Source organism: Tachysurus fulvidraco, chromosome 1 (genome assembly GCF_022655615.1).
Source record: "Tachysurus fulvidraco isolate hzauxx_2018 chromosome 1, HZAU_PFXX_2.0, whole genome shotgun sequence".
NCBI lineage: Eukaryota > Metazoa > Chordata > Actinopteri > Siluriformes > Bagridae > Tachysurus > Tachysurus fulvidraco.
The window spans coordinates 38,793,123-38,820,012 of NC_062518.1; the positions used below are offsets into that span (position 1 = coordinate 38,793,123).

Sequence of the window (26,890 nt, forward strand, 5' to 3'; positions counted from 1 at the left end):
TTCTAAAGATTCAGGTTTAATTTTGAATCTAGTCATATGTGAAATGTAAACTCTACATAACTGTCAGTGACACGGGGTAAAAACAGACCAAACTGCAGGATAGCTAAAATAAACAGGGATTTATTACCAAAAAAAAAAAAAAACACGAAACAGAACAAAGGCAAACCCAGACATGAAGACAGTGGGATTCCGTGCTGCACAAGGCAATGCGGCTCAGTTAAATATTCAACACAATCAGAAACATCAGGAACAGGTGTGCAGAAGTGAGGAGGAAGTGACAAGGGCGGGGCAGACACGTGAACACAGAATGTGTCCTGACAGTACCCCCACCACCACCACCCTCAATGCGTGGCTACCGACGTGCCAATCCGTCCTGACAGTCCCGCCGGCACACGGCGAGGCAGGTGGGGGGTGCAAGGCACACGGCGAGGCAGGTGGGGGGTGCAAGGCACACGGCGAGGCAGGTGGGGAGAGCAAGACACACGGCGAGGCAGGTGGGGGGAGCAAGGCACAAGGCGAGGCAGGTGGGGGGAGCAAGGCACATGGCGAGGCAGGTGGGGGGAGCAAGGCACATGGCGAGGCAGGTGGGGGGAGCAAGGCACATGGCAAGGCAGGTGGGGGGAGCAAGGCACACGGCGAGGCAGGTGGACGTCCACAGCCGAGCAAGGGGGCCAAGTGACGTCCCCAGCCGAGCAAGGGGGAATCCAATAACAGAAAAAAAAGGCTCCCAAACGGCCGGTCCAAGCGCAGCTATCCTGCTGGGTCCTGGTCTGGCAGAATCCTTCTGTCAGTGACGCAGGGTAAAAACGGACCCAACTGCAGGATAGCTAAAATAAACAGGGATTTATTAACAAAAAAACACGAAACAGGACAAAGACAAAACCAGACATGAAGACAATAGGATTCCGCGCTACACAAGGCAACGCGGCTCAGTTAAACATTCAACACAATCAGAAACATCAGGAACAGGTGTGCAGAAGCGGGGAGGAAGAGACAAGGGCGGGGCAGACACGTGAACACAGAACGTAAACAAAAGCACATGGCCACAGTCCAGTGTCCTGACAATAACTGCCCACTAAAGTCTTTATAAAACATTCAAATTAAGAAGGAAATAAAGTAATTGGGAATCATTATTTATAAAGATAAAGAAATAATGGACAAAAATATATGGATAATTTAGATAAATGTAAACTAATTTTAAACAGATGGCTGCAGAGACATCTTACAATTTTTGGCAGGATCCTTCTGTCTAAGATGGATAGTTTATCCAGGATAGATTACCCTGCCTTCTCCTTACCATCAACACGTATGATAATATTAATAAATAGGGTAAATTTTAAATTAATATGGAAGAATAAGTCAAAACATTACAAAAGAGGATTGATTTCAACATTATAAATGGTGTTTAAAATTAAAATGGTTAATTTTACCCAAAATTTCACCCAAAATTGTCATTCTTTTTGGTATTGTGATGGACATTTTTACTTAAGAAGCCGTTTGTGAAGTTCTGACCTTCTGTGTGCAGGACCAGAAGTTGGTTGTGACTAGAAATTGTTATTACCAGAGATTGTTTGTGTATAATTTTAGCGGGTCAGAATGAGCTGGAGACGAGTTGGCTCATAAACAACTCTATGCAGACCTCGGTAAGGGGAAGATTCTCCTAATCAGGAGACAATCAGTCGTTGTGAATCTAGCCAATGATTGAGGATGTTTTCCTTCCTTCAGTCTCTGTGTTTGAATCATGTCTATAAAATCACAATATTATGTATGATAAGGGCCCTTCCTCGCTCATGCTACACATATAAATAAATGCTATTTTTCCAAAACAGTATATTGTCTATTAGTAACTAATGGTTAAAGATAGCGTTCTACAAGGCCTCCTCAGTATTTAGAAAGCTCTCCATAGAAGGTATTGATTTTTGTGATAGAAAATATCCAAATAGAGTTGTAAGAAATCTTATACAAGCATTTTCCAAAACCCTATTAAAAGAGGATATGTGTTGAAATATTCTGATACGTTAGAAATTTAAAAAAAAAAGGAAAATGTATGTATTTACTCCTCTTCCTCCAAAAGAAAGTTAACTTAAAATTTCTTAAAATTCACTCTTGAGGTGAATAATTGTGTATTTTGTGAAACTAATATTGAAAGTTGCCCCCCCCCCCCCCACACACACACACACACATTTAAGTGATATCTGGATTTTTTTTTTTTTTCATTTCAGGTGGAGTGAGTGAGTTTTTTATCTGTGTATGTGGTACCACTCCTAATTTACTACTTATTAAGAGATAGTAAGGTAGTTATTAAGTTTGTATTGTAACTATTGGGTACAATTAAGAATGTAGAATAAGGTAATGCAGAATAAGGCATTAATATGTGCTTAATAAGTACTAATAAATAGACAATATTCTATTAATATTCATGCTAATAAGCAACTAGCTAAATGACCCTAAAATAAAGTGTTACTGTGCATGTTATGGAAGAATGCCATCTAAAATTATATGTCTTTTACAGTAAGAGGTAATCAGTTGAGAAATAATTCACATGTTCTGTCCTGTTCACTGACTACGAGGCGCATGACCGTGAATGACGTCACTTCCAGATATAAACACGCCCCATGACATAATCCCGGCCCCCAACAATGATTGACGGGTTTATGTGGAGACATTGGAAACCATCTGCAAAGTAAATTACGATTACATTTGAGTTGTCAGGCTCTGTATGTGACATCAATTATGTCACGGTTTTTACAACGACAAATATAATTTGCCATTCCTTTTTAATATTGTCCGCAGAATCACTTCATACACACACGCACACACACACACACACACACACACACACACACACACACACACACACACACACACACACACACAGACACAAACATACACACAGACACACACATATACACACACATGCAGACACACACACAGACCAACACACACATACACACACACAGACACATACACACACAGAGAGACACACACGCGCGCACACACACACACACACACACACACACACACACACACACACACACACACACACACACAGACACAAACATACACACAGACACACACATATGCAGACACACACACAGACCAACACACACATACACACACACAGACACATACACACACAGAGAGACACACACGCGCGCACACACACACACACACACACACACACACACACACACAAACACACACATACACACACACAGACACAAACATACACACAGACACACACATATGCAGACGCACACAGACCAACACACACATACACACACACAGACACATACACACACAGAGAGACACACACGCGCACACACACACACACACACACACACACACAATCACACCCAGACACAAACACAAACACACACATACACACACAGACACAGATGCACCCACACACACACACATACACACACACACACGCACACATACACACCTACACACACACACACACACACACACACACACACACACACACACACACACACACACACACACACACACACACAAACACACACACACACACACACACACACAGACGCAGTGGGTGTGTTACCTGACTGAGATGCCATAAAGTAAACAGTGAGCAGCATCAAACGAATAAACATCTCTGAATGACAGATGATTATTATTCCTTCAGTCTGTTTTGACAAAATAAATAATATTATATTAATTACACATTTATCTCATCTGAACACTTAAAATAATCAAATAATTTTATAGTAAATAAAAATTTAGAAAATAATATTTTTTTTTCTCAGTAAAACGCTTAAATGCGCTAAAAGAGCGCCTCTCTGTCTGACAGGTCAGCTCGTACAAACCGGGACGTTTCTCGAAGTTTATATCCAGGAGATTTTCAGGAGATTTTCAGCAGAATGAAAGTGCAAATTCACTCCCTGATATTAGACGGTGCAATGAATAACAGAAATACTCTGAGACACAAGGTGGCGCTTGTGTACATTTATGCTTCTGACACACAGAAGAAGAAGAAATATATGATCGACATTTTTGTAGTCGCTGTCGCGTTTGTAATAAAGCTCTTTGTCTTTTATAAACCAATGACACCTGGGGCCTGTTTCAGAAAGGAGGTTAAGTGAAAACTCTGAGTATGTTAACCCTGAAATGAGGGTTTGTTAAACCCGAGAAAGCAGGTTAAGTTAAGCCCGTTACTGAAAGAGAGGTAACTTATACTCAGAGTCAGTTACCATAGTAACAGAGTTTCGTTCGGTCTCCTCCCCTTTTTTAAAGAGGAAGCGATGTTTAAACGCCTCATTTATTGCACACATTTCAGTTACACAGAGAGCAGCAAAGGGAATAAAATGTCCTTTTACAGACGATCCTGTAGATGAAGAGGCTGTATTAATTTCTAGGAGTTACATTTACATCGGGAGAGGATTTTGAGCCCCAGAGTGGATTTTGGTCAAATCCCTATGCATTTTTATTTGAACGGTACCGTTTTTCTTTACAGTCAATAAGATACATCCATAATCTGGGGCAGAGATGGTTAGAGAGTCTGATTCGTAACCCAAAGGTTGTGGGTTCGAGTCTCGGGCCGGCCACGACTGAGGTGCCCTTGAGCAAGGCACCGAACCCCCCCAACTGCTCCCCGGGCGCCGCAGCATAAAAATGGCTGCCCACCGCTCCGGGTGTGTGTTCACGTTGTGTGTGTGCACTTCGGATGGGTTAAATGCAGAGAACAAATTCTGAGTATGGGTCACCGTACTTAGCCGTATGTCACGTCACGTTCACTTTCACTTAATCTCATCCATCCTTACATCAGAAACATCCGAGCAGATGCTTTACGTTTCTTTGCAAATGGTAGTTTTGTGTATAAGGAATAACATCGGGGATGCAGAACATATTAGTAAGGCTAATTAATTATCATATCCACCACCACAAAACAAAAAAAAAAAAGAAAAAAAGAAAATGAAAAAACACAATCACAGCAATTTATATGGTGTTCTTTATTTCAAAAAAGAAGGTAGATTTTAATAGACTTTAGAAGGTAGATTTTTAGGCTTTCCATGGGAATTAGCGGTAATATATGGAAATACACTAGGAATTTAAAAAAATGCAGAGTTTCCTATGAAGGAAATTAAATGTAGTTAAATGTAGTAAAAAAAAACCTTGCAGCATAATTTTGTTTAAAACAACTAGATTTAATGCACTTTAAGTTGAATTTGTACCCTGCATTCCTCGGTACACTTGCACACAGCACACTGCTTACTGGAGGGCCATCAGATTAACAGCACATAAACTCTAAAAAAGCCACTAACATCCTTGTAGGATTTCTAGAAATCTAATAATGGCTTTAATCTGATTTTATTTGCTGAAATCACACAAGTATATTATTATGAACTATTATTGTTTGTGTTTCCTAATAACTCTATATGTTTAAACTGCTTAAAGAGTTTACATTTACATAAAATTTAAATAAATAAACGGCTTATATCAAGATGAAAAAGTTTAAAATGTTATAGAATTTAAAGCAGATATTTATTCAGTAACATCAGAGATGATCAATGGTGCTGAATTACTACCATCTGCTTTGCATCGAGGACTGAAGTATGGATAGAGTTTCTCTGAACAGAAAGACTGACCAGTGAAAGAGTAGATATGAGATCTGGGCTTCACATCATAAAAGGAGACCAGACCCTCCTCATAATTAACAAATACCCCCACAACCTCCACCTTCTCTCTCAGTGTGAGGGGGACAGAGGGAATAGCAAGAGCCTTATACTGATTTTCATTCCTCAGTCCCACAGTCCAGAATCCATTTTGAGGATTCCGTGCAATATACCCTTTCCTGTTAATGTTCTCTTTCACGACTCCTAATGTCCATTCAGTTTTCCCTTTTACCTGTACCTCATAATAAAATCTCCCTGAGGAGAAACTCTGATTTCCCAGAACACAGGGAAATTTAAACCTTTGTGGTGAATCAGGGAGATCCTTTGCTGTGTCTACACGTGTTACTTGTTTTCCATCAGCAGACAGTATGAGTTGATGATGAGCTGTATCAGGATCCAGAGTCACATCCACTGAGTGAAACACAAACAATTTTCACAAAACAAACCTAATTATTAATTCACAGAAACATTAGGTTACTGTCGTAACCCCGGTTCTCTGAAACATCGAATGGAGAGATCCACTTATGGGAAGGGCATCCGTTCCTGACCTCTACAGAAGTATCCAATTGCACCAAGTCTGGCTTGACAGACAGTAGCGCGTGCCAAAGGCGGTAAGGTAACGCCCCTTACCCGAGTGCATAATGCACCTGCACGCGCTGCCTTTCCTCAGTGTACATATTTGCTTCTCATGCAGCAAGCGGGGCAAACTTGGTGGATCTCTCCACTCGATGTTTCAGAGAACCGGGGTTTTGACAGTAACCTGATGTTCTCTTTCATCATCTCATGTTCGAGATCCACCTATGGGAGATATAGACAACTCCCCGGTTGCCCAATACACTCACAGCAAGGCCCTGTAAGCCAGAGGATGGCCAAAAAGGTGGTGCTCGGCACGTCACAAAGCAGCAGACATAACATACTGCGCGGGGCAAAAAGCTCAGCCAAAGGGAAACACAGCATGCGGCAACATGCATGTTAAAACCTCGCTGACATCCAACAAGCGGGCAGCCTGCAGGAAAAGAACATGTAAATAAACATGTAAATGGACCAACCCGAGCGTATGGCGGGGAGAAGACCATATGCCTGAAAACATGCACAGCCAGGCCGGGTGGACAGGGCTGACAAGAGTGCACGTGGCTACGAAGAGCCCACACTCAAGGCCGCATGAGCCACGGTGGTACGAGTAACATCAAGCCGGTAGTGCCTGACAAAGGTGTGCGGAGAGGACCAGCTCACCACGGCACAAATGTTCTGCAAGGGAACTCCCCCAAACAGAGCCCACAAAGCAGCCAAGCCTCTAGTGGAGTGAGCCCTGAGGCCATCTGGAGGCTGCACGCCCCTAGACTCATACGCTAAGGAGATAGCTTCTACAATCCAGCGAGAGAGGCGTTGCTTAGAGATGGGTTTTCCCGTGTTTGGCGGGGCCCAAGAGATGAAGAGCTGATCACTCCCCCGAAAAGAGTTTGTCCTGTCCATGTACGCCCGTAGGGCGTGCACAGGGCACAAAGCATTCAACCTCTGGTCCTCCGCAGAGGAAAAAGGAGGAGGGTGAAAAGCGGAGAGCTCAATCACACCACCAGTGAAGGCTGGAAAGCACTTAGGCACGAAGGCCGGGTTAGGCTTAGGCCAAACCCTATCCCCGCTGAGCGAGAATTTGGTGCATGAGGAATGAACCGAGAGCGCATGAAAATCACTGACACGTTTGCCAGGAGCAGCGCCGTCTTGAAGGACAGCAACCTGAGGGAGATATCCCCCAGGGGCTCAAAAGCTGTTGGGCCAACACCTTCAGCACCATGGAGAGATCCCAATCCGGGACCACACTACTGGTGACCGGCAGGGAGCGGCGCGCGCCCCTCATAAATCTACGGATAAGGGGGTGCTGCCCCACCATAGCGTCGCCGAAACCGGCGTGACATGCAGTGATAGCCGCCAAATAGACCTTAATTGTCGAAAAAGACCTGCCACGATCGATAAGGCCCTGTAAAAAACCCAGAATATCAGTGACTGAGCACAGATACGAGACGAGCTGATGCTCCTCGCACCACGCCTCAAACACACGCCATTTGCAATCATAGAGAGAGCGTGTGGAAGGGGCCCTGGCACTCTGAATCATGGCGATAACACGGGGGGGAGCCCCAGCATGCTCAAATTCGCCGTCTCACAGGCCAGGCCCAGACAGCCACCCTGCCCGGGTGAGGATGAAAAATCTCCCCGTTCGCCTGGGTCAGGAGGTCCGTACGCAACGGGAGGGGCCACGGCTCCGCACACAGAAGAGGAATTATCTCCGCTAGCCAAGGTGCCTTGGGCCACCTGGGGGCTATGAGGATCAGAGATAAACCCTGCACCGTGACCCTGGCCAGGGTCGGGGATATCAGGCAGAGAGGAGGGAAAGCATAGAGCAGCGTGCTGGGCCATGGATGAGCCAGAGCGTCCATGCCGAGGGCGTCCTCGTCCCGAAGCGAGAAGAACATAGGACAGTGGGCCTTTTTGCGCGAGGCGAAGAGATTGACGGCAGCCTGGCCAAACCTCTCCCAGAGCAGTCCCACTATCTGGGGGTGGAGCCTCCACTCTCCGTACAGAGGGTTCCCCCTCGACAGAAGGTCTGCACCCCTGTTCAAAAGGCCCGGGATGTGAGTCACCCGTAACGACAGAAAATGCCGCGTGCTCCATACCAACAGCTTATGAGCCAGAGCGTGAAGCCTGGAGGAGTGCATGCCGCCTTGACGGTTGATATATGCTACAGCTGTCGTATTGTCGCAGCTTACCAGCACATGATGCCCCTGCAGGCGGGGTGAGAAATGCATCAGAGCTTTCCACACAGTGAGGAGCTCCAAGTAATTTATATGGGCTGAGCGAAGTGAGATCGGCCACACACCGTTCACTGATCTGCCCTCTTGAGTGGCTCCCCACCCTGTTAAGGAGGCATCTGTCGTGACCACTTTCTGCATCATGACCGCCCCGAGAGGGGTCCCATGTGCGTAAAACTCTCCAGTGGCGCAGCGCGGCCATGCACACGTGCGTCACCGAGACAAAGCGGAAAAAATCGCGCAACGGGCAGAGATGAAGGGACAAAATCCACTTCATGAAAGCCCTCATTCTCAGAAGACCTAGAGGCAAGACAAGGACAGCCGAAGCCATAAGACCCTGTAATCTGAGACATGTGCGATACTGTATCCGCGCCCCTTCCCTGAACCGCGATAGACAGTTCATGAATGAAGAGACGCACCCCCGCGCTAGGCGCACGCGCATCACGACGGAATTCAGCTCCAGACCGAGGAATATGACTTCCTGAGCGGGAGTGAAATTGCTCTTTAACACATTGACTCTGAACCCGAGCGCAGCGATGTGTGAGAGCACACGGGCAGTGTTCTGAATCACATTCTCTCTTGAATCGGCTATAATAAGCCAATCATCTATGTAAGTCAGGATCCTGAGACCCGCTATTCTCAGCAGCGCAAGCCCCACCTCCACACACAGACAGAATGTCCGCGCACTCAGCGCGAGTCAGAACGGAAGGACTGTGAATTCGTAACATACGCCTTGGTAGGCGAAACGAAGGAATTTTGTGTGTGGAGGATAGATGCTTATGTGGAAAAAAGCATCGCTCAGATCGATCGAGCAAAACCAATCGTTACACTTTATCAAACGTATGAGAGAGCCATGTGTTAACATTCTGAAGTTGTATTTCCGTAAATGTTTGTTCAACACTCTGAGATCCAGAATAGGACGGAGAGATCCGTCCTTCTACGGGACCAGGAAATAACGAGAATAAAACCCCTGATCGCTTAGATGCGCGGGCACAACTCGAATCTCTCCCTTCTTGAGAAGAGATGAGATCTCGTCTTTCAGAATGTGGGCGGAGCCCTGGTCCGTGTGGGACCAGACCACTCCGTTGAAAAGCGGGGGTGATTGGACAAACTGTGAATCACCCAATCGGGGGCCGAGACAGACAGCCAGGCTGTCACGTGACTCCCGAGCGTCCCTACATGGGAGGGCGGGACGCTGGGGGCCGGTCCGGCCGGACCGTTCATTGATGGTGCGACGGCGCCCTCCAGTGGCCAAACCAGAGAAGTTTTCATCATTTTTTTGTGAAAAACTGGGGCCGTAGCCTTTATTGAACATGTGAGAGGTGTGCGAAGGGGGGTGTTTGGTGACACTGCTTCTGCACTCGATCCCACGACCATCCCTACTGGGACCGGGGAATGCACTCTGGGCGACACGGGGAACGGTGAAGCCTGTGCGGAACAAAGGATGACCCTCGCCAGGTCATTGGAGGGATGGGGGGATGGGGGAGGGGCCCGCCCTGCTGAGCCTGTGGCTTCCCACGGGGTTTGTTGGACCCACCAGCGTAGTGGGACTGGCGTCTGGCGCGGCGCCGGCTTTCTTGGAAGACACAATTTGAAGGCCTCATCCTCCTTCTTCTTATCAACGCAGCGCTGCTGCATCAGCGCAACAGCTGGGCCGAAAATACCTTGACCCGGCTCAACTGGTGCCCCAGCGATGCGGCGCTCCTCACTATCGGGGAGACCAGATAGGTTGAGCCACAGCGCACGTTCTCCGACCACCGAGAAAGCCATAGAGCGCCCGCTAGCCTGGACAGCCTGACGGACATTGCGGAGCACGAGGTCATTGACCGTGACGATCTCCTTCCAGAGATCGGGGGATGGCGACCCACTCTCCAGCTGCTGGCCCAAATCAAGCAGGAGTTCAGCCTGATACGCGGACAACAGCGAGGAGACATTGAGAGCTCGAATGGAAAGAGCTGAGGCTTTATAAGACACCTGATGGATTGATGCGGAGAAGGGATGGGTTAAGGTGTCTGGCGATGGAAGGCTCGATCACGGGGGGGTCGCCCATGCCCAGACCCACCATATCCTTCACCTGAAGCCCCGCGAGACCGCGTTTTAGATCAAGCGTATCTCCCCAGCAATACCTCATGTGTTTTGCACATGCAGGGAGGACGGGCAGGAGCTGCTTCCTCGGGCCGGCAGGAGGCCCTAGAAGCTTACCGTCATACACATCCCTCTCCTGATTTGAAGCGTTCAGGAGAGGCGGCCATTCGATGTTGAGGCACGCTGCGGCGCGTTCGCAAAGCTCCAACAGCACCGATTGAGGTGGAGCGGGGGGAGCCTGAGGGGCCGCGGAAGACGGGATGGCTACCTCGTCATCCGAGCCCTCGAGAAGGCCCGCCTCGGCCTCATCCCCGGAACCTGATGGTCCTTCGGGGAAGCGGTCGTCGGCCGGTAGTAAATCCTCAAACGGGAAAGGACACATGTCGGCCCAGTCAGAGCAAGCCGCGCCGTGGGAGGCCCCCGGGAGCGCGGCGGCGTCGCCTTTTTCCCCCTCCGAGTCGGGCAGCTCGCAGTCGACACTCTGGGAAGTGGCCGTCTTGAGCCTGCGACGCAGGAGCTTTTTTAGGAGCGCCAGGCAATGGCTACAGTTCTCCGGCAGATCAATAGCCTCTTGCGCATGCTTGAGACCCGTTCAGACAGCGCAGAAGGGATGGGAATCCCTCGCGGCGATAAGCGCACCGCACGCGGCCATTCAGGCTCGCGATAGATCGTCCTCCGGAGTAGCCAGAGCCGCCTTGGAGAGCGCCATAAGGAGGAAAAAAAAGACAAAAAAGCAGGCGGGCAGCCTACGGAAAAAAGGGGGGTGCAAGCGTGGGCGGCTCGCGAAGCTAACCTGGCAGAGGACAAACACGTCCGGCGGAGGCTGATCAAGCGATATGTCCTCCTGAAGACAGAACGTACAGTCCAAAAAACTAGGGAGCTGTGAGGTAGGATCAGAAGTCGCGAGAAGCGAAAGTAAACTGAGGAAAGGCAGCGCGTGCAGGTGCATTATGCACTCGGGTAAGGGGCGTTACCTTACCGGCCTTTGGCACGCGCTCCTGTCTGTCAAGCCAGACTTGGTGCAATTGGATGCTTCTGTAGAGGTCAGGAACGGATGCCCTTCCCATAGGTGGATCTCAAACACGAGATGATGAAAGAGAACAGTGTGTCTCTAAATCCCGATGTAAACAACTGATTTTTTTAGTTGCTTAGTCTCTCTCTCTCTCTCTCTCTCTCTTGCATAGTTTTTGCTCCACAACAATTTTTATCACACAAGATCTCCATTATCCTACACCACTTAGGACAATCTTTCTTTCAAAGGGTGTGTGTATTTGTGTAGTTTTTTTTTTTTTTTGGGGGGGGGGGGGGTGTTCAACACATTTCTGATAGATTCACACACACACACACAAACACCACACACACAAACAGGAAAGAATTTGCCACATTGAAGTTAAAAAAGTTCTTACCTCTAAACATCTTCTTCTTTAAAAGTTCTTATGAACACAACAATAAAATAATTAATATTTAAATGTCTACTGCAGACCAAAAATACAAACCAATAAAGTAGAACTATATTTAAATTGCCACAAACACATTCCTTCAGTAGATATTTTCTACCTAATTTATTTTCAGAATTTGTCTGCTTTAACTAAAATATACATGAGAATGTTTCTGCCTTCTGCCCCAAACTGCATCTTCCTGTGAAGCTTCACCATGTTAAACTGCGTCTCTGTCAAAGGGGCCCATACAGTGTAACAGCCTCCCAGTTACCTTTATGATTTAATTCAATGATATAATCATTACATAATTTAAAAGCACAAAGTTCATTCTTACCTACATGTTGCTTCTCTTGTTGAAGTGCTGAGGCTAAAATAGATAAAAGAGATGAGTATTTTGTGTAAATTCTACACAAATAAAACTAAAAATAGATTCAGCAGTGTAATGTAGTAAAAAGGTGAATAGACAACACAATCAGATTGCAGTTATAAAATGTAACTGTCCTCTGATGTTATATAATTATTAAATAATTACATTCACTTCACAAAGATGAATATGATGTCACATGTCAGTTATAAGTCATATAGAAAACAAGTTATATAATGTACAGTAACTGTGTTTGTATCTCTACTTTTCTTACAGAACTCTTTATGGAGTGAACTCAGAGTCAGCAGAACCTGAACCTGAACCTGAACTTGTCATGTGTTAAAAAGTAATGTGTAAATGTACTTATTGAAAGTAATCATGTTAAATCATGTTATAAAAGTGTTGGGAATTCTGGTTTAAGGTTTTGTTTACTTATTTTATTATTTATTTGAATTATTTAGTATACTATTAAATCTAGCCATGGGTGTCACAGTCCAGTGACAGAGGCCGATCCCAAGCCCAGATAAATAGAGAGGGTTGTGTCAGGAAGGGCATCCGGCGTAAAACATTGCCAAATTTAACCAAATCGTAATCACAAATCGTCAGTACGAATTTCATACCGGATCAGTCGAGGCCCGGGTTAACAACGACCGCCATCGTCGCCGTTGACCTACAGGGCACCGGTTGAAATTGGGTTACTGTTGGTCGAAGAAGAGGAGGGTTATTTATCAGTTTGTTTGAATGTTGTTTGTGGCTATGCCCTGCAGGTAGGTTGTGAGTTAGAGGAGAAAGAGAGATTCTGGAGTGAATTAGATGAGGTGATGGAGAGTATTCCCACGGGTGAGAGAGTGGTCATAGGAGCAGATTTTAACGGACATGTTGGTGAGGGGAACACAGGTGATGAGGAGGTGATGGTCAAGTTTGGAGTTACGGAAAGGAACCTTGAAGGACAGATGGTAGTGGACTTTGCTAAGATGGACATGACGGTTGTTAACACTTATTTTCAGAAGAGGGAGGAACATAGAGTGACTTACAAGAGTGGAGGTAGGAGAACACAGGTACATTTACAGCATTTGCCAGACGCCCTTATCCAGAGTGACATAAGTGCTTAAATCTCTAGCACTGAATACATTAATGCTGGCTCACTAGGTTACATATTTAAGATACCATGAGTTTAAAACATTTGTTCAAAGTTACAATGAAAAATTGTCAAAGGTTTTTGTTTTGTTTTGCAAAAAATAGGGAAGGAAGTGCCAGTTGAACTCTTTCCTGAATAAGTAGGTCTTCAACCGCCACTTGAAAATAGCCAGTGACTCAGCTGGACCTCTAGGGGAACCACCTTGGTGCCAGAACAGAGAAGAGTCTTGTAGTATACTTGCCTCTTACCCTGAGAGATGGTGGAACCAGTTGAGCAGTGCTGGTAGATCGGAGGTTGCGGGGTGCAGTGTGAGGAGTGATGAGGGCTTTTAGGTAAGAGGGAGCTGGTCCATTGATTTGAATCTGATGCGTGCAGCTACCGGAAGCCAGTGGAGGGATCGCAGCAGCGGGGTGGTACGCGAGAACTTAGGCAGGTTGAAAACAAGCCGGGCAGCTGCATTTTGGATCGTTTGCAGAGGACGGACTGCGTTCATAGGTAGACCTGCCAGCAGTGTGTTGCAGTAATCCAGTCTAGAAATGACAAGAGACTGAACAAGTACCTGAGCAGCCTGTGTGGACAAAAATGGCCGAATCCTTCTAATGTTGTAGAGAAGAAACCGACATGAGCAAGTCACATTAGCAACATGAAAGGAAAAGGACAGTTGATTGTCCATGGTTACCCCAAGGTTGCGAGCTGTGGCTGAAGGGGAGATCAGATCGTTGTGCAAGGATATAGCAAGATCATGACCTGGGGATGAATCACCTAGGATGAACAGCAGTTCAGTTTTGCTAGGATTGAGCTTTAACTGAGGAGAAGTCATCCACGATGAAACTTCTTCCAGACATGCTGAGATCCGATCGGAAGCTATGGTATCTGAGGGTGGGAAAGAGAAGATAAGTTGTGTGTCATCAGCATAGCAATGGTAAGAGAACCCATGTAAGGAAATAACTTCACCAAGAGAGTGAGTATACAGGGAGAAAAGAAGAGGACCAAGTACTGAGCCCTGTGGGATGCCAGTGGAGAGTCTGCATGAAGCAGATGTAGGAAGCGAACCATTCCCAAGCTGATCCACAAATCCCAAGTCTCCTGAGGGTGGATAAGAGAGTCTTGTGGTTGACCGTATCAAACGCTGCTGAAAGGTCAAGGAGGATAAGGACGGATGACAGTTTGGCTGATCTAGCAGCATGTAGTTTCTCAGAGACATTCAAAAGGGCTGTCTCTGTGGAATGAGCTGCTTTATAGCCAGACTGGTTGGGATCTTGGAGGTTGTTCTGTGAGAGATAGACAGACAGTTGATTATAGACGATGCATTCAAGAATTTTTTTAAAGAAACGAGAGAAGTGATACCGGTCTGTAGTTACTTATGTCTGATGATGCACTTCTGGCAAGATGGCTCTGCGGATAGCAGCCTCAGTGCTTAGCTCCTCAGTGTTTTCTCTGTTTTTCCTGCTCTTTGTCAAGAATATACGGTCAGTTTCACCAGAGATGAACTGCTAAACATTCGGCAGTACACACCGCAAGACCTTTTACTGATTTTTGAGTATTCTGACATTTTGCTGAATATTGTAGTTGGCGGAGCGCTGTGCTGTTTAAGCGCTTCAAGATGCGCAGACGGGGAAATTGTGCTGGTGCACTAGTGAAACTTAGACAGTGCGGTTTAAAAACACCGCTGCCAAACATCCACCTGGCAAATCTCCGCTCTCTACATGTAATGAAGCGTCGTGAGATGGAGGATCCATTTGCACGCATTAATAAGAGACTCGTGGTACAACAGGTGTGGGTCAGAGCCGGAAAACACAACAACGTAGGAGACAAAATCAGAATCGGTAATACAGGGAAAAAAGGTCAGGGCAGGTGGCAGACAAACGGGAATTATGGGAGATGCAGTCCGGAAGCACTAGTGCGCCGGCGAAGGTTCTCTCTGGTGGTCTCTGGTCGGAGGATGAGGCAGGTGTCTCGGCCATGACACTACAGTACCCAACAAAATGACGAACTCCTTTTGCACACCCGGAAAAACAAGGATTTTTCGAACTCTGCTGCTCTCTGCTTCACGGAAACCTGGCTGAACAACACCATTCCGGACAGTGCGTTAAGTCTGCCGGGCTTTCAGCTCTTTAGAGTGGACCGTGACGCAGAATCAACGGGGAAATCATGTGGCGGTGGGACGTGTGTTTACATCAATGAAAGGTGGTGTTCTGATGTAACTGTGTTAAAGAAGATGTGCTGTCTAGATCTTGAAACACTCTTCATTAACTGCAAACCGTTCTATTCGCCGCGGGACTTTTGCTCGTTCATTCTGGTGAGTGAGCTCGGCCCTACAGACACTGGCTGATCTGATCACAGAGAGTGAGCAAAAACATCTGGACTCTGTATCAATAATTTTTGGGGACTTAAAGAAAGCGATTCTTTCATGTGAATTGCCTAAATACAGAGAGCATGTTACATGTCTCACCAGAGACAGTAACACACTGGATCACTGTTACACTGTAATAAAGGATGCATATCACTCTGTTCCACGGGCAGCTCTGGGAATCCGATCACTGCTTAGTTCATCTGATACCGACCTACAGGCAGAAACTAAAAACAGCTAAACCTGTATTAAGTACTGTAAAAAGATGGACTAAGGAAGCGGAGCAGGATTACCAAGCCTGTTTCTCTCTCATTGGTTGGTCTGTTTTTGAAGATGCTGCCACCGACCTGGATGAGCTCACGGAGACTGTAACATCATATATTAGTTTCTGTGAGGATTTCTGTATTCCTACCAGGACTCAATTAACTTATAACAACGATAAGCCATGGTTCACTGCAAAACTCAGCCAGCTCCATCAGGCCAAAGTGGATGGTCACAGGAATGGGGATAGAGTCTTGTACAAACAGGGAAATACACACTGGAAAAGGAGATCAGAGTGGCAAAGAAAAATAATTCTGAAAAGCTACGGGCTCAGTTTTCCTCTAACGAATCAGTTTCAGTGTGGAAAGGTCTAAAAGCCATCACCAACTACACGACACCATCCCCCTACACCAGAGGTGGCAAAAGTACACACATCCTTTACTCAAGTAGAAGTACAGATTTTTTAAAAGACTCCAGTACAAGTTGAAGTAGTGACTAGACTCTTTTACTCAAGTTAAAGTAAAGAATATGGGCTCTAACATGTACTTAAGTAAAAAGTCGCCGTTACTACTACCTGTTTAGTGTCATGCTGGTAACTGGACATCATGTTTATATATATATATATAAATATATAATGTGTGTATGTATTTGTATATGTATGTATCATTTTGGAGTGTGCTGATGGATATTTGTGTTCATCAGCCACAAGAGTGTTACGAAAGGCAGGCACTGATGTAGGTGAGGTAGGGTGGAGTCAGCGTTCACATTCATCCCAAAGGTGTTCAGTAGGGATGAGATCAGAAAACAACCACATATAGCAAGAAAGGTCAGGTGACCCAATACTTTTGGAAATATAATGTATACCAAGTGTATCACCAAGGCCATATCCCAAACTGTAGGGAGATTCCAGCTCTGTCCTTGAAAACAACTCAAAATTATTGTGATGTTTTACAAATGACAAAATTAATGTTAATTAAATTAAGCACTTCGTGTTTTTTTGGGTTGACACCAGGGGTGGTTCTAGGATTTCATCTTTAGGGGGTTTTAGCCCTCAGTGAGAATTTAAAACAAGAAGAGTTCTATATTATATATTATATGACAACTCTGGTAATAAGAATAGTGAAATTTCACTGCTTTTGGTTGCCGTCTTTGTGTCTTTCCGCCGATTAACATTATAGATAAACGCCTCCAGCTCTGTCTGCGCGTGCACGCTGCGCGTACTTGTGCTTTTCCGTTCAAATAAAGCAGACAGCCGAAGTCGCACTTTTGAAAGACTACAACACACTCGTGTAAAAGCAAAGTAAAAAAAAATCGCTTTTGGATCAAACTGATAAATAATTTTCTTTCCCATCGACGACATGTCCTGCATTTTAACGTAATTTTTATTGATATTTATGAAAGTAAAAAATTATACTTATAGTTTTAGGGTGGCTGAGATTACAGACAATGGGCTGAAGCCACCCTAAAAAGGGTCTAGAACCGCCCCTGGTTGATACAATTCGCAACGCATTTGCCAGGAATCCTTTTTGACGACGATTATTTCAAACATCTCCCTCATATATGGCCACGTGTGTTCAGGAATGTCCTCGTTGTTAGTTATTTTAACATCGGTGACTCCCTCTGAATTAAAATTAGCCATTCCTTTTGTAGGCGTGCTGCTCATTGTTAGCTCCGCTATCCTTAGTCTATGTCTGATAGCCAGTAAATAATACAGTACACCAGTCACATGGTGAAAAAGCTACACAATGATAGAATGATAGGCTGGAAACAGCGCTCAATGAGAAGAAATAATACTAAAAGTAACGAGTCCGTTTTGAAAATGTAAGAAGTAAAAAGTACAGATATTTGTGTAAAAATGTAATAAGTAAAAGTAAAAAGCTGTCCGAAAAATAAAGTACTGACACCAGAAAAAGTACTGACACCAGAAAAATTTACTTAAGTACAGTAACGAAGTATTTTTACCTCTGCCCAGCACTGTGGTGAATCAACAACTGGCAGACGACCTGAACGAGTTCTACTGCAGGTTTCAAAAGCCCAATTCTCACCTCCTGTAAACCCCGACTCCAACACATTTAAAATTCAGTTCAGTGAAGATGAGGTGTGTCAGGTCCTCAAGAAGAACAAAAGAAGAAAGGCACCAGGCCCAGACAGCATTTCACCAGCCTGTCTGAAAACCTGTATTGATCAACTGGCCCCCATCTTTACAAGGATATTCAAGACCTCACTGGAGCTGTGTGAAGTACCCTCATGCTTCAAAGGCTCTACCATCATCCCCGTCCCAAAGAAACCCAAAATTACCGGACTTAATGACTACAGACCTGTGGCTCTAACATCTGTAGTCATGAAATCATTTGAAAGACTGGTTCTGGCTTATCTGAAGGACATTACTGGACCCTCTGCATTTTGCCTACAGAGTAAACAGGTCTGTGAATGATGCGGTCAATATGGGACTGCATTATGTTCTGCAGCATCTGGACAGACCAAGGAATTATGTGAGGATCCTGTTGCACCAGACGGCTGGCTGTCTGGTGCAACCTTAACAACCTGGAGCTAAACACGCTCAGGACAGTGGAGATGATCGTGGACTTCAGGAGAAACCCCCTGCTCCCCCCTCACTCACCATCATGGACAACATTGTTACAGCAGTGGAGTCATTCAGATTCCTGGGAACCACAATCTCCCAAGACCTGAAGTGGGACATTCACATTGACTCCATTGTGAAAAAGGCTCAGCAAAGGTTGTACTTCCTTCGTCATCTGAAGAAGTTCAACCTGCCACAGGATCTGTTGAAGCATTTCTACACTGCCATCATCAAATCCATCCTCTGCACCTCAGTGACTATTTGGTTCAGCTCAGCCACCCAATCCAAACTCAGAAGACTACAGAGGGTAGTCCGAACTGCTGAGCGAATCATTGGCACAACTCTCTCCACTCTTCAAGACCTGTACTTCTCCAGAGTGAACAAAAGGGCAAAGAAAATCACTCTGGACCCCTCACATCCAGCACACTAACCCTTTGAACTGTTGCCATCTGGTCGACACTACAGGGCCCTGAGCACCAAAATGACCAGATATAGAAACAGTTTCTTCCCTCAGTCAATCCATCTGATGAACACTTAACATACATCTGATGAACACCTAACATACACAGAACAAACCCTACTCTTGCATTGTTTACAAGTACTCATTTATATTTGAATTTGCACATTTATATTTCAATCTGCACATCTATAATTTATTTTGCACATTTATATTTCAATTTGCACATTCTTTTTTTCCACTGTACATACAACTGTCTATTATATATGTCTTCATTTCTTATCATTGCCATTCTGTTTACACCGTGGAGCGGTGTAAACAGAGCGGTGTAAAAATTCCTCGAATGTGAAAACAAACTTGGCAATAAAGACCATTCTGATTCTGGATCCAGAGCAGGTTTCTTTACGATGGGAATAACCCTTGCTCTCTTGAAAGTAGTTGGTACCTGACCAGATGCTATGGATCTATTGATTATAGTGGTAATGAAGGGCAGAAGGTCTTGCAAGATGGTCTGGAGCATAGTGGAAGGGAGTGGATCCAATGGGCAGATGGTAGAATTGCAGGACAAGAAAATCAAAGGAGTAATGGGAAGTTAAAGCAGAGATAAAATTAGCTTTCTTTACAGCAGACTGACAATTCCTGAGCCCACCTACCACCACTTTTTGAGACTTACACAACAGAGGAGGGTAGATGAGGTTACTTGGATTGTGACCTCTGCTCTGTAGACGAAAGTGTCTGCAAGAGTAGGAATTGAGTACAAAGATGGGTTTTTGAGGCACATATTTGCAGTCAACCAAAAGTGAGAATAAAGGTATGGTATATTATAACAAAACAATACTAGACACTTATTTTACAATGTGAGATAGAGAGATACTTACAAACCGAACCTTCAATTTAAATGAGTAAGCCCTGCCCACAATTCACACCTTAAGGAAGACTGAAACTACTCCTGATTAATAAGCTGAGAGAACAACAAAAAAAAACCCACTATAAAATCAACAATGGTATAGGATATAACAAAATTGAAATCACACTACTCTAGAACAAAATGAGTTAAGCAGATAGTAAACTACATCCTATGTAGAAGATGCAATCTGAAAGAGATAAGTGACTGTAAAGTGGTAGTGGGAGAGAGTGTAGCCAGACAGCATAGGATGGTGGTGTGTAGGATGACTCTGATGGTCTGTAAGACGAAGAAGTCAAAGATAGAGAAGAAAACCAAGTGGTGGAGCTGAAAAAGGAGGAATGTTGTGAGGAATTTAGACAGAAGTTGAGGCAGACTACAGCAGAAGTGATCAGGGAGACGGGGAGAAAGGTGCTGGGTGTGCCATCTGGAAGGAGGAAAGAAGATAAGGAGACTTGGTGGTGAAATGAGGAAGTTCAGGATAGTATCCAGAGGAAGATATTAGCCAAGAAGAAGTGGGACATGGACAGGACTGAAGAGAATAGACAGGAATACAAGGAGTTACAGCGCAGAGTGAAGAGGGAGGTGTCTAAGGCCAAGCAGAAGGCATATGACGAGTTGTACACTAGGTTAGACACTAGAGAAGGAGAGAAGGACTTGTACAGGTTTGCTAGGCAGAGGGATCGAGATGGGAAGGATGTGCAGCAACTTAGAATTATTAAGGATAGAGATGGAAGGGTGCTCACAAATGAGGAGAGTTTACAGAGGAGATGGAAGGAATACTTTGAGGAGCTGATGAATGAGGAAAATGAGAAGGAAAAAAGAGCAGAAGGGGTGAACTCTGTGGAACAGAAAGTAGATAAGATTAGAGGAAGAGATTAGCCAAGAAGAAGTGGGACATGGACAGGACTGAAGAGAATAGACAGGAACACAAGGAGTTACAAGGAAGGCTTTGAAGAGGATGAAAAGTGGAAAGGTAGTTGGTACTGACGACATCCCGGTAGAGGTCTGAAAGTGTCTAGGAGAGGCAGCAGTGGAATTTTTAACTAGTTTGTTCAACAGGGTTTTAGAGAGTGAGAGGATGCCTGAGGAATGGAGAAGTGTCTTAGTGCCAATCTGAATAAGGGTGACGTGCAGAGTTGAGCCATATAATGAAGATGTGGGAAAGAGTAGTGGAAGTAAGGTTAAGGAAGGTAGTGGAAATTTGTGAGCAGCAGTATGGATTCATGCCCAGAAAGAGCACAAGTCAGGAAGTCAGGAGTAGCAGAGAAGTATGTCAGAGTGGTGCAGAACATGTATGAGCAGAGAAGGACAGTGGTGAGTTGTGCTGTAGGTCAGACAGAGGAATTCAAAGTGGAGGTGGGACTGCATCAGGGATCGGCTCTGAGCCCCTTCCTGTTTGCTATAGTGATGGATCAGTTGCCAGAGGAGGTCAGACAGGAGTCTCCTTGGACGATGATGTTTGCAGATGATATTGTGATCTGTAGTGAGAGCAGGGAGCAGGTGAACACCTGGAGAGGTGGAGGTTTGTGCTGGAGAGAAGAGGAATGAAAGTCAGTCGTAGTAAGACTGAGTACATGTGTGTGAATGAAAGGGAAGGAAGTGGAACAGTAAGGTTACTGGGTGAAAAGGGTGAAGAAGGTACGGGAGTTTAAGTCCTATGGGTCAATAGTCCAGAGTAATGGAGAGTGTGGGAAAGAGGTAAAAAAGCGAGTGCAGGCAGGTTGGAATGGGTGGAGAAAGGTGTCAGGAGTTCTGTGTGATAGGAAAATATCAGCGAAAATCAAGGGGAAGGTCTACAAGACAGTGGTGAGCCCGACCATGCTGTATGGTTTAGAGACAGTGTCACTGAAGAAGAGACAGGAGTCAGAGCTAGAGATAGTCGAGCTGAAGATGTTGAGGTTCTCTTTGGACAGGATTATCAACGAGTACATCAGAGGTACAGCTCATGTTGGACGTTTGGGGGACAAAGTTTGGGAGGCCAGATTAAGATGGTTTGGACCTGTTAAGAGTTGGTGGAGTGAGTATATTTGTAGGAGAATGTTGGACATGGAGCTGCCAGTCAGGAGGCAAAGTGGAAGGCCATAGAGGAGGTACAGTATATGGATGTAATTAATGAGGAATATGAAGCTAGTGGGTGCAAGTGTTGAGGATGCAGAAGATAGGGATAGCTGGAGAGAGATAATTCATTGTGGTGACCCCTGAAGGGAAAAACAAAAAGAAGAAGAAGATTTAGTATACTATTAGGTTTTGGTGACTATGATTTCACTCCATAAGTCTCCTTAATGTTTACTTCCTGAAGGACAAATCAATCTGTAATCGTGTAAGATGCAATGACAATGAATGCATTAGTTTCTGTTCTAATATAATCTGTGGACTTAGGTAAATGATATAAATATTACCTTTCTTGTTTCCAAAAAACACAGTTAGTATCAATCCAATAAGAAAAAGACATGCTACAACCGAAATGCTGACAGCCCACTTCAAAACACCGAAGACTCCGCCTGAAATGACAATAATATCTTTGTTATTTTTAAGAAACTGTACAATAGTTACAACAGTAGAATGTTACAATCTAAATCTAAATGTCTTATTTGTAGTCACTTACTATTGATGATAATTTCTGTCTCCATCATGTGATGTTGTTGCTGAAGTCTGCAGTAAAACCTGTTAGATTCACTATAATCATAAACAGTGATGCGGCTTTTCACATTGAAGCCCTCAGTGTCTCTGTGTATCTGTGTATCTTCAGCAGTCAGATTGTCTCCTTCTCTGTCCAGCCACAGAACATCAGGTTCAGGGTTCCAGCCTCTGGACTCACACACTAGATTAATCCCTCCTGAGTTACCAAAACTCTCCATCATTATCACTGGGTGGCTTCCGTGAGCTAGTCAATAAAGAAAAATAATTGTGTGTAAACATGTTAAACTGTTAATTAGAAGATACAATAAAAAAGTAATAAACATTTTGTTAATTTGGAGAATAGTTTATTCTCCAAAGATGAATAAAATATTTTTAATGACAATACTGCTATGTGAAAAAAACACTGAAATTGGAAAAAACTGAAATTGGAAAATTCACGTTTTCTGTCCAAAGTGAAATAAATAAATGCTGATCCTACAAAAAATGGAAAGAATCGAGAAATTGACAAAGATAACTGCAGAAGATTTCTATCCTGATCTTTCCTGCATCTTTCCTCTTTTCCCAATACAACTAATCAGCTAATTAACAGCCATTCCTGTAGGGCAGGGGGTCTCTAGGATCATGGATGGAAACCTTGGATTAGACAGTCAGTGAGTGAACTCCTACACATTTTAAAACTGGTTCATGAATGCACAAACCATTAATTATGTTAAGTATAACATTCAGTATTTAACGCTTCATTGCATTAGTGGATCTTACCCTCAACAATAACATGAAGAGTGATGTCATCATACCAGGATTTTTCCTCAATGAGGCACTTATATTCTCCTTCATCAGCAAGTCGGATAGCTGAGAGTTTGAGTGAAGCGTTGCCTTTCTGTAGCTCCTCATTAAACAGTGATGTTCTTCCAATGTAGGACTGCACCTGATCTTCATTTCTGTCTTCATGATCTCTATAGAGATGCACTAATGAAGCCACTTCCTCTATTCTCATCCACTCCACTGTCATGTCCACAGCACTGGTTTTGGGTTTGATAAAACAGGGTAGAACCAGATCTTCACCAGCTACAGCAACAAGAGGCTCTTCTGGACCAACCACCTGTAATTGTTCTGTATTTTCAGAAAAAAACAAATACTTAATATTAATATATCTATATATCTAACAGGACAGAGCTTACTTTGACCTATGTGAGGTAGTTTTTCCTGTTTTAATTTCATTTAATTTGTTGCATTAAGTAGCTACAATTTGAAAGAAAGTGTCAACAAATTTATATTTATTATTAATTATATATTATTTTTAAACCTATAAGGTCCCATGTACTTCTTATTCATTTAATTTATGTCCATCAAAACATGTTTCCTAAATCATTTGGCTAAAATAGATTTTTATGTTAATAAACTTATGAACATTAAAATTTGATGTATATCACAAATCAATATATGCGAGTCATTCTACAAAAATATAATTCTGAAAATAATATCTTTTTTTAAAAATACATAGGTTATTTGGTGATATTTTAGATGCAAATGTCATGTTGGTCAAGATGGACATGTGAAAATGTACTAATGCAAAATTATTAAAAATAGTATGAATAGTGTTTTTATTATATATCATGTTAACAAGGACACTTCAATAAACAACTTTAAGCTTTTCAAGCACATTTTGGGACATTTTTGTGCCTTATGCATCTCATCAAATGTTGTGGACCCAAATGGCACCCGTTTCGTAGAATGACTCATGCAGGATGAACATCCTCAGATCCACTCTATTTGACGTCTATTGCCCCCTTCACTTCCAGTCTTTTTACTTAGTTTCCACCTTATTTTTCACCATTTACAGTTAAGCAGAGATGAAATGAATTTATGTTACACTAGTAAGATATTCACTTGCATATGGAAGGCCATCAATTAGAATATTTACGACTTAATTTTATTGTGATCTCTGCCGTATTGTTAATATGTAATGGGTTATTAAAACATTATGCATTTATTCACATAAATAATGTCAATTGTTTTGTATTCCTTATGTCATGCATTCTGTGAATTGTTCTGTGATGTAAGAACTTGCAGACACTCGTTTTCCTCTTTCAGCCCTATTAAAGCTTCGTATCTAAAAGCCGCTCCTACAATATACAGTACGTGCTGTTAGTTTAACTGTGCTTTCAGAAACATCGGCTGTATTAACCGCAGTAGGGTCATTACTGTATATTGTCTGCGACGATAAAGATGCAGACAACACAGCCTCCTTCTTAAGTGTCGTACACTTATGTGGAAGTTGTCAATCACATGATGCTGTGTTACTGCACTTTTGGAGCCTCTAGAGCATGTCCTTATGCGGAGATTATAAGAAAATGAAATCATTATCACAACAAAACAAGAAAGAAAAACTATAGTAATGCATGGCCTCTTATCACTTCCGCACTAGCCTGCACTACAGCTGTGGCCAAAAGTTTTGAGAATGCCACAAATATTAATCTTATGTCTGCTGCTTCAGTGTTTTAGATCGTTTTGTCAGAAGCCTCAAAAAATTTTACTGTCTCATGGCAGCCCATTTTTGCATGACCAATACTGGGAATTTGTCATGGTATAGTTCACCCAAAAATGAAAATTGTGTTATTTATACACTCAATTTGTTCCAAAACTGTATGAGTTTCTTTCTTCTGTTTAACACAAAAAATGATATTTTGAAAAATGACACAGTTTTAATTTTTGGGTGAACTATACCTTTAAGAGCTACATTTAGCCTTAAATGTTATATGAATATGGGACCTGGAGCACAGACGGGGTGGATTTATGAATGAAAGTTCTGTCTCAAAACGATATTGTTACGTATCCACGCTTTTTAAGTGGGTATACGGAAATCATTGGCCTTTCCTAGTGGGTATACGGCGTATACCTGCATATTACGTAGAAACACCAGTGGTTCTTAGACAACATTGTGAGAATCAACCCCACACATGAAAGGTCTCAGCATGCGTACTCTGGCATGACACAGGACTGATGGTAGTGCTCATATTTTCTTCTCTGGACAAGCTGTTTCCAGATGCCCCAAACAGTACAGTATGCAGATAAAAACTGAGGCAGAAGATTATACTTATATTATAATTAAGACATTCTCAAAGCGTTTGTTCACAGCTATACAGTACAACAATCTTTCACCCCACTTCCTTCTAGCGCAGTTCAAATAAAGTTTATGGTTCTACATGTAAACTACAGCTTTTTCAGCTACAGAAAGTATAAAAGTCTGGACACAAAACATTCGGAGTTTGCGGTGGTTACAGGAGCTTCTAATGAAAGCAAGGTTTATTCGCACGCACACACACGCACGCAACACACGCACACGCGCATAAGCACACACACACACACACACACACACACACACACACACACACACACACACACACACACACACACACGTACGTATGTTACCTGTTTGAGATTCCATAAAGTAAAGCGTCAAGAGAGTCACACAAATAAACATCTCTGAATGATTCACTATTCCTCCAGTTTAAATAAAACTTATCTCAAAACCGCAAACTACTTTACAATTGTGTTATTTTCTTAACAAGTAAAAGTAAAATACGCTAAAAGGCTTTCTGTCTGACAGGTGTGTAACTTATTATCGCTTTCGTTTTGTTGAGCCACACCTTTGTGTTGAACCTTTTTTCCCTCAATGAATTGTGCATTTTGAGGAAACTCGTTTAACTCGTCAGCATTTGGCAGACGCCCTTATCCAGAGCGACGTACATAAGTGTTTAAATCTCTAGCGTTGAATACATGAATAATGCTGGCTCACTAGGTTACATACTTAAGATACCATGAGTTTAAAATATTTTTTCAAAGTTACAATGAATAAGTGTAAAAAAAAATTAAAAAAAATTTAAATAAATGCAAAAGATAGGGAAAGAAGTGCTAGTTGAAGTGTTTCCTGAATAAGTAGGTCTTCAACCTTCTCTTGAAAATAGCCAGTGACTCAGCTGGACCTCTAGGGGAAGTTCATTCCACCACCTTGGTGCCAGAACAGAGAAGACTATACTTGTCTCTTACCCTGAGAGATGGTGGGACCAGTTGAGCAGTGCTGGTAGATCAGAGGGTGTGGGGTGCAGTGAGAGGAGTGATGAGGGCTTTGAGGTAAGAGGGAGCTGGTCCATTTTTGGCTTTGAAGGCCAGCATCAGTGTTTTGAATCTGATGCGTGCAGCTACGGAAGTATGGTATGCGAGAACT

At 43.7% G+C, this 26,890-nt stretch overlaps 1 protein-coding gene across 3 annotated transcripts in view; it reads right to left on the minus strand.

Annotated features, from left to right (window-relative positions):
* The window catches only part of LOC113663126 (butyrophilin subfamily 1 member A1-like), a 36,809-nt gene extending 10,514 nt beyond the window's left edge, over positions 1-26,295 (minus strand). The window contains exons 1-7 of one of the 3 annotated variants that reach the window (XM_027178294.2): positions 26,095-26,295; positions 23,425-23,775; positions 22,631-22,909; positions 22,425-22,526; positions 12,302-12,334; positions 11,935-11,961; positions 5,001-6,050 (exon numbers count right to left, since the gene is read on the minus strand). In XM_027178294.2, coding sequence (XP_027034095.2) covers positions 5,509-6,050; positions 11,935-11,961; positions 12,302-12,334; positions 22,425-22,526; positions 22,631-22,909; positions 23,425-23,775; positions 26,095-26,146 — 1,386 coding nt within the window. In that variant the 5' untranslated portion in view covers positions 26,147-26,295 and the 3' untranslated portion in view covers positions 5,001-5,508. Of the gene's footprint in view, positions 1-3,568; positions 3,654-3,833; positions 4,097-5,000; positions 6,051-11,934; positions 11,962-12,301; positions 12,335-22,424; positions 22,527-22,630; positions 22,910-23,424; positions 23,776-26,094 lie in introns of those variants that run through there. The other 2 variants (XM_047819836.1, XM_047819829.1) reach the window with 2 other exon arrangements.
* Positions 26,296-26,890: the final 595 nt, after the last annotated feature.